The sequence below is a fragment of the Acinonyx jubatus genome, chromosome C2 (assembly GCF_027475565.1).
Source record: "Acinonyx jubatus isolate Ajub_Pintada_27869175 chromosome C2, VMU_Ajub_asm_v1.0, whole genome shotgun sequence".
Taxonomy (NCBI): Eukaryota; Metazoa; Chordata; class Mammalia; order Carnivora; family Felidae; genus Acinonyx; species Acinonyx jubatus.
This window is the reverse complement of record NC_069384.1, coordinates 54,517,437-54,525,823: the sequence shown is the minus strand read 5'-3', so window position 1 is coordinate 54,525,823 and position 8,387 is coordinate 54,517,437. Positions and strand designations below refer to the sequence as shown.

The following is an 8,387-nucleotide window of genomic DNA, read 5'->3' as shown; positions in this document are numbered from 1 at the left end:
TCTCAGTCTGACCCATTCTACCACCTTCCACAATCAGGACTTTGTGGTTCAGGGGTGCATTATGGACTTTCATGGGCCCCAGGCACTTTTGTCTTTGTGGGTGTCTTCCTTCACAAAAAGTATAGGGTTTTGCAACTGCATTGGCATAAAGACTAATTAATATAACCCAGGATGGATTCATTATTGTATATCATTAATATTATATTTATGTTTTCATTCTGATTTTTAAAAATTTGTTAATGTTTATTTATTTTTGAGAGAGAGAGCATGACTAGGGGAGGGGCAGAGAAAGAGGGAGACATCTGAAGCAGGCTCCAGGCTCTGAGCTGTCAGCACAGAGCCCAACGTGGGGCCTGAACTCAGGAACCGTGAGATCATGACCTGAGCTGAAGTCGGACACTTAACTGACTGAGCCACCCAGGTGCTCCTTCATTCTGATTTTAAACAAAATTATTATTCAGCTACCTTTGTGGGTCCCTGAAAGTATCATGGACGATAGGCACTGTGCTTCCTGTGCCTGGCAGGTAAGTTGGCCTCGCTACAGTGAGATGTTCTTGAGTCCAGCTTTGTCATACACTTGAGACATGCAGAGAGAGAGGAGGTGTGGACATAGTTAAAAAGATTTAACCCTTCTTAGTCTGTCTATAGTGAATAGTGTCTTGGATTAGTGCCTGGTGCCCCATGTCTACCAATTTCTCCTGCACCTATCTTCTCTACAGAGTGAATCCTTGTAGCTCTCTTTCAGGCCCAAGCCTGTTTTGGTGGATCACTTGAAGAAGGATGGATCTGTCGGAGCTTGGAGAGGCTGCAGCCTTCCTTAGAAGAAGCCAGGCTGAGCTGCTTTTGCTACAGGCCATGGCCTTTGATGGTAAGACTTGTGGTGGCCTCTGTCTTCACTTTATTTTACTGCTTCTGGGTGGCAGCTGAGATACTTGATTGGTTGAGAAGAGTCATCCATCCTGGAACCTAACTTATATGCTTGGGATGCATTCACCTCTATGGACCTTCGAATGAGTAAGCAAGGAGCCAAGTGGCCTGGGTAGGGATGAGTCTGCAAGGAAGAGGAGGACAGCTGGGAGGCAGATCAAGCCCAAGCCCTGCTTACTCCCTTTCTCTTTGTGATAGCACAAACACTCCTGGGGGTGGGCCAGATAAAGCCTTTCTCGGAAACCCCTTAGTATGGGTGAAAACAGACAGGGGCCTGGGACTTTGACCATGGGTAGGGTTGATACATTCCAAGGAAGAAGGAAGGAAAAGCTTTGGGGAAGGCAGGGGAAATGGAAGTTTTCCCTGGCCCTCCTCAGACTTTTCTAATCTTGGAACTTTGCCCTCTGCTTGTCTTCCAGGTCAGCAAGGTCACTCAACCAACACTCAATAAGAGATAATTGGGAGACTTGCTCACCCTGATGAATAATCTCTTGGTAGTTACAGGCAAGGACAAAGGTTAATGAGGATTTACCCTCAAGATAAAGGCTGAGTTCTACATTAAAATCTCTAAATAAATGTCACATTTTGCCCTCCTTTTTTACGTGGCTGGGCTGCATAGTCATCTTCTGAATTTCAGCTAATTAGAGATTTCAAGTCAGATTCACAGTGTGATCTAGCATCAAGCCACCTACATATCTTAATTCCAAAATTATTCGACAATGTAATATAAATACTGACTGAGTGTTGTTCTAGTACCCACAATTAGTCAACATTAGACTTTAAGATGACCAATTACAATTCAAACCAGTTATGTAGGACATTATATTTCCATCATAGACCAGTCCTGGATCAGCTCCCAGTTTCCAGTCATTGGATTTCATTATGATGATTGGATTTTAGAGTAGCTAATTATAATCCATCAAATCAAATACAGTAACAGAACTATCCCTGAGGTCAGAACTGGTCATGTGGAAGCTTATCACAGGTAGTCAGATAATGAAGGATAAGATCGCAGAGGTGCCAAGTGAGAAAATAAAAATTAGGCCAAAACATTAGAGATAATTGGATGATGCATTTAATAGAATTAGCACTGTAAATAATTACTTAAAAATAGCAGTAATTTTTCATTAATTTTTCATTGGCCAAATGGTTTTCCTCATAGAAATGCAGTAGCAGCAAAAAAGATGACAGTAAGCAAAAGATTTTCATCCTTCCGGGGAAGTAGACAATGGAGTTTGCTTTTTTGAACTCAGGCCAAATGGAAGCAGTGTGATCAGAGTATTTGGCAAGTAGTCTTGGGTTCACATTCCCTGGCCTCGACCCTCTCCAGCTATGTAATTAGAGCAAATCACTTCACTTTACTAAGCCTTTGTTTCCTCATCTGTCAAATAGGATGATGATACTTGGATACTTGCCCTGCCTACCTTCCTCCATGGGGACCTACTGTGACAATAAACATGAAAAACAAACACAATACATTGTTATCTGACCTGGGAAGGAAAACTAGAATTTCTGGGTGTCAGGGAGAAAGTGTGCTTTTAGAGATAAACACAAACACCATTCCAAAGCTAAATGTAGATGATTTTTATGTTAGAACCCATAAACAATCTATTTTGAATGGCTACCAAACTGAAATAGTATTACTACAATCTTAATCAATAGTATAGAAAAAAGACTGGAAAGAAATGCTTCAGATAGATGATAGTGACTATCTCTGAGTTGTTCCATTATAGGTGATATTTTTTTCAGTTTTATTTATTTATTTATTTATTTATTTATTTATTTATTTATTTATTTTGGTAATCTCTACACCCAACGTGGGACTTGAACTCATGATCCAAGATCAAGACTCACATGTTCTTCTGACCGAACCCATGGTGCCCCATGGGTGATTAAAAAAATTCTTTATGTTTCTCTACTTTTTCAGTTTTCTCCATTAAACGCACATTGCCTTTATATTAGAAAAGATATTTAGTCATCTAAAAATATGAAACCATATAGACAAACCTCCTGAGTTTACAGATGGGAAAACTAAGGCCCAAAGAGTTGTTACTAGCAAAGCCAAGACTAAAATCCAGGTGGCCTGACTCAAAACCATTGCTGTTTGCATTTCCATCTTTGCAATTATTCATGAATGCAAAAAACTTAAAACTTAAAAATTGAGTTCTTTTACTTTATCTTCAAAAACATCCCTGTTAGGGACTGGCCCTCAGATAGGTAAGGGTTTCCAGAAATTCTCCCTCACCATTTCCAGGAATGATAAAAGAAAGGGTTAACCATGAGGCAGGTGATGAACCTAATCCTGAGAGAAAAATTGAAGGAAAAAAGCTAAGCATATAAGAGACAGGAAGCATGCTGTAATGGAAGAGCTCTGATTTAGGAGGTGGGTGATCGATTTAATTTCTAGAGTCATTATTCTAATGACTGCCACTAATTAGCTATGTGACTATGGACAACTCTCTTGATCTCTTTTCTCAGGTTTTTTTCTAAAATTAAAAGAAAAAAAAGTGGAAATCCTGCCAGGTATATCCATGTTTCTTTCAAGTGATAACATTTGGTGTAAAATGCAGTGCATTTATTTACCTTAAACACACAAAATTTATGCAAAATAGGTACTTTTTGAAAACATGCCTCTTTTCACAGACATAACACAAAGCAAAATCCATTTTTGTAAAAAAGAGACCAAAATAATAAATATAATGCAAAACCAGCATTTAAAATGCAAACGACAAGTAGAAGCAAATGCAAAATAAGTTTGATAGGAATATAAAAATCTCGCCCAGCAATTCTAGTGGTGAATTGGTTGTAATTAAGGAAACAGGGAAGGGAGAACAGTGAAGACTGGGACAGCAAGAAAGTGTGCAAGAAAATTCTTTGCAGAGACAAACACGGTGGAAGGAAGGGCGAATGCTCCCTCACCTCACCTCACACTGTCCCCAAGTCCTACTGTCCACCTCTGGGGAGAGCCTCTGGTGAGGGCTGCCTGTCCAGCACCAATGAGGCCTCCTAACTTTTGTTTCATGTGTTGGGGTGGTGGTAGTGTTGGAGTTGGCAAGACCCACCCATGCCATGGTTGTAATGGGGCTCCCCCTATTCATGAGTTCGGATTTTCCCTCTTTCAGCCAAATGCTCTCCTCTCCCTTCCCCCCTATCTACTTGAGGATCTGTGACTTGGGACTTCCATGAGCTTCTGGTAAGACTCGCTTTCCCTTAAAAGTAGTTTTCTTATTCATCTTCCCTGGCTATCTGTCTCAGGTGGGAGAGAACCTGAGAAGCATCTAAGTGAGGCCCAAAGAAGCTGTCTCAGGTGTTATAAGAGTGTTTCATTTTACCCGGAACTTCTTATTGGTTAATCGCATTGTGGAGGGCTGCTTTACTTAGGAGTGGGGCATGGAAGTGAGGAGGCCAAGGAGAGAAAAACAATATATAGTGGGAAATAATATGAAGCTGCTATGCTGTATGGCAAAAATAACCCATATTCTCTTCTCTTAATCCCACATCTCTAATTCTACCATGTAATTTTCATAGCAGGCTTTTATTCCAATATTAAAAATAAGGTCTAAAGAAAGCCAGAAAGACAGAAATGGCCACTAACCTAATTTTCACTTAGTTGTAACCAGACCTTTCTGAGTGAAGTGTTTTGGAGGGGAGCTGGGAAGGGTAAGGCACCAAGACAACCACTCAGGACCTGAGACTATGAGTGAAAAGTAAGCATTAGCGTTGGGAAGAATGGCTTATAAGGTGTTGGCCAGTAATTGTCTTGTAGCAAAATGGTCTGTGATGTTCCCAGCCTCAGCTTGCTCAAGTGTTTCTTGTTCCTACAGAGTCAGTGTGCAGGGCTATCTTCAGGATGCGCTTTGATGATTTTATCTAACTCTGCAATTTCCTGTATTGGTGATTCCAAGTCACCAAGCAGAACTAGCAGAAATGAGATCATATCTATCAGTACAAAAGTGCCCAATGTATATTTTGTACAAATACTATGGTTATAATCTTTTTTCTTCCTCTGTAGGAAAAAAGAAATGCTGGATTCGTGATGGCAGAAATGCATATGTTGAGGCTGAGGTTAAAGGGAGTGAAAATGATGGCAAAATAATCGTTGAGACGACAGATGGAAAGGTAAAGGGATCTTTCTTTCATCTCAGGGATAACTAAGTTCTCCATTTAATCAAGTAATTAAATATGTCCTTTCTCTAATAGTTTAATTAGAAACCTAGTGTAGGAGGGGTGCTTTGGTGGCTCAGTTGGTTGAGCATCTTTTGATTTCGACTCAGGTCATGATCCCAGGGTCTTGGGTTTGAGCCCCGAGTTGGGCTCTGCACTGAGCGTGGAGCTTTCTTGGGATTCTCTCTCTCTTTCTGTCCCTCCCCCACTTGTGCACGTGTGCTCTCTCAAACAAAACAAAACAAAGCAAAACAAACAAAACAAAACAAAAAACCTGGGGTAGGAGATGCCCCAGATACACGTTTGGAAATTTCATACATCTTTGAGAAGCTGCTCCACTTCCTATCAAAGATTCAATGACAAACACTGAGTAAATCAGAGTAAAACAATTGCCAGGTGGTAAAGATCATGGACCCTAGAATTCACAATTCCACTTCTTTCATCAATATTTCAAGTTTTGTTGTTTTCAAAAGGTGCCCCTTGCAGTGAATAATGACCTAAAGAACTCTGAAGCAAGTTTTGTTCATAGGATTGAGAAAGAGAGGGATAATTTGACTAAGAATAGCACAGTGCCAGAGAAGCCAAGAGATGAGGCATGGTCAATAATGCCAAATATTAGAGAAGGCAATTAAGGCCTTGGGAAAAGAGTTTCAGAATTAGGAGGTCACTTATGACCTTTGAAAGAGGTTAGTAGGGGAAGTGTTGGGCATAAGCTAGTCTGTAAGGTGTCATGGAGGGCATGTGAAGTAAATGTGTAATGGCCTTCAAACCCTTCTCCCTGTCACCAGGGCAGCAGACCATTCTCAGGACCTTCACCCACATTACTGAACTCAGGTTACCTGCCATTCCCATGGTGGTGAACTGGGCCCTATTATTGGTCTGACTCGAATGAACAATTCCTGGCAGATTTTATAGATGATTCCTTGCCCATATTGTCTCCAATCTCCTTCCGATTCTGGCTCAACTCCATAACAAACAGATGTAACCATTACCAAGAAAGTTCCTCCTTTTTTGCGCCCTTATCTTTGCATCTGGGAAATTTATAATCTAAAGCATTGCCATTTGAGTTGTAAAATTCTGGAGGCTACTTATAAATTACTATGTATGGTGTCTTAATAGGTCTTTTTGGCAGTATCTGGACCTTAAAAATCCCAGAATAGCTAGATTTTATATGATTAATGTAATTAAGGGAAAAACTTGGGCATTATCAGCAAGAACATACATTGGTGGCCAGGAAAAAATTGAGAATGTCCCAAATAAGGAAACAGAGGGGTCCTTCAGCCTTGGGACTATCTCTTATTAAAAGAGAGAAAGTAGATTTGAATGTCTCTTTTCCATCATTGTTTATGACAATTTTTTAAAAACAACTTAATTGAGATATAATTTACATATCATATAGTTCACCTCTTTAAAGTGTGCAATTCAGTTTTTAGTATATTTAAAGAATTATGCAACAATCACTGTAATCTCATTTTAGAATATTTTCATTATCCCCAAAAGAAATCTTGTACCCATTAGCAGTCACTCCCTTTTGTCCCCTCTGATCTATGTTATTTCTCTACAGATATGCCTATTCTGGAATTTCAGATAAATGGGATCATACAACATATGATCTTTTGTGTCTGGCTTCTTTCACTTAGTATAATAGTTTTGGAGTTCATTCATGTTGTAAGATATATCAATACTTTATTCCTTCGTATAGTTGAATAATATTCCATAGTATGGACACACCACATTTGTTCATTCACCAGTTGATAGACATTTAGGTTGTTTACATGTTTTGGCTATTAAGAATAATGCCACCATGAACACACACGTGCAAGTTTTTATGTGGATGTATTAATTTCTCTTGTGTATATACCTACGAGAATTGCTGGGTCATATGGTACCTCCTATATTTGACATTTTGAAGAACTTCCAAAGTGTCTTCCAAAGTGGCTGCATCATTTTATATTCCTGCAGCAATACGCAAGGGTTGTAACTTCTATACATTCTCACTGACACATATTATTATCTTTTAGATTATAGCCATTCTAATGGGTGTAAAGTGGTATTTGAGTGTGATTTTATTTGTATTTCCCTAATCACTAAATGATATTGAGCATCTTTTCACGTGCTGATTGGCCATTTGTGTATCCTTGGAGAAATGTCTAATCAAACCTTTTGCCCATTTTTAATTGGTTTGTTGCTTTTTTTGTTGCATTTTAAGAGTTCTTTATATATTCTGGATACAAGTCCCTTATCAGATATATGATTTGCAAAGATTTTCTCCCAGTGTTGTCTTTTCACTTTCTTGATGGAGTCGAACCCTATTTTATTAGGCTTCCAAATGAGAGGCTTTCTTGTCTGAGCATATGTTCCAAAACTGTGGCCTTTCCACAGTATTTAAGGTGATTTGTAAATATAATATGGCTATAATTATGATTTTCAAAAGAAATCGTAGGAAGAAGAGCATGAAAGCAATAAGTTAATGATATAGAGAGAAGAGTCTAAAGGGGTTTGCTTTGTCCTGTTTGTCCTTCCACCATGTGATGATGGTACCATTCGCCCATTCCTACTCGATCTCCCTAGCTCCAGCCTTCTTCCTCCTGATGTTAGAAGTAACCACACTTTTCATAACCATATGAACAGTCTTTGTAATATTAACAGAGGCAACAAAGCCAGTGAATGTAGAATAATACTTATGGAAGAAAGTTGGCAATGAAAGAAGAGAGAATAATAGAATTGGAGCTAAGGGGAGATATTTAAAGATGCAAGAGAACCCGGTTATGTTCTACAGAAAAGGAGTCCTTGAAATATGGAAATTAAAAGGATTCAGAACAAAAGGGATTACTATTGGAACAATGCTGAAGCAGACTTTGGGTAGGAATTTGATCAAGATTATGGAGAATGTGAGAAGAAGCCATCACCAACTGGGATTAAATGGAGTCATCAGTTGATACCAATGTTTTTTAAGCAAAGAAAAGGGCTATAAGAGATGGTGTTAGGAAACTTTGAGAGCAACTCTAGACAACTATTTGGTTGCAATACATCCATTTTCATCAGGAGATCAATATTTATTGAGTACCTACCATGTCACATCACATTATACATCACATTATAATAGATGCTTTAGTAATTATAAAAGAAAACAACATCAAAACTCCTTCTTCAAGTGTTTATAATCTAGATGAGAAATAGTCTAACATAGTTAATTATTAAAACATACACAAGAGTTAGTGTCAGTATAGTACAGGTTGTTTATATGGTAAAAGATTTTTTTAAAAATGAGCTAAGGGAGTGGGGAAAGGTTTGAG

General features: G+C 38.8%; 1 protein-coding gene across 1 annotated transcript in view; it reads left to right on the top strand.

Moving 5' to 3' along the window:
* The first annotated feature begins 608 nt into the window (after window positions 1–608).
* MYH15 (myosin heavy chain 15) overlaps window positions 609–8,387 on the top strand; it is a 147,284-nt gene continuing 139,505 nt past the window's right edge. Inside the window, exons 1-2 of the mRNA XM_053220806.1 lie at window positions 609–868; window positions 4,940–5,046. Coding sequence (XP_053076781.1) covers window positions 781–868; window positions 4,940–5,046 — 195 coding nt within the window. The 5' untranslated portion in view covers window positions 609–780. The remainder of the gene's footprint in view (window positions 869–4,939; window positions 5,047–8,387) is intronic.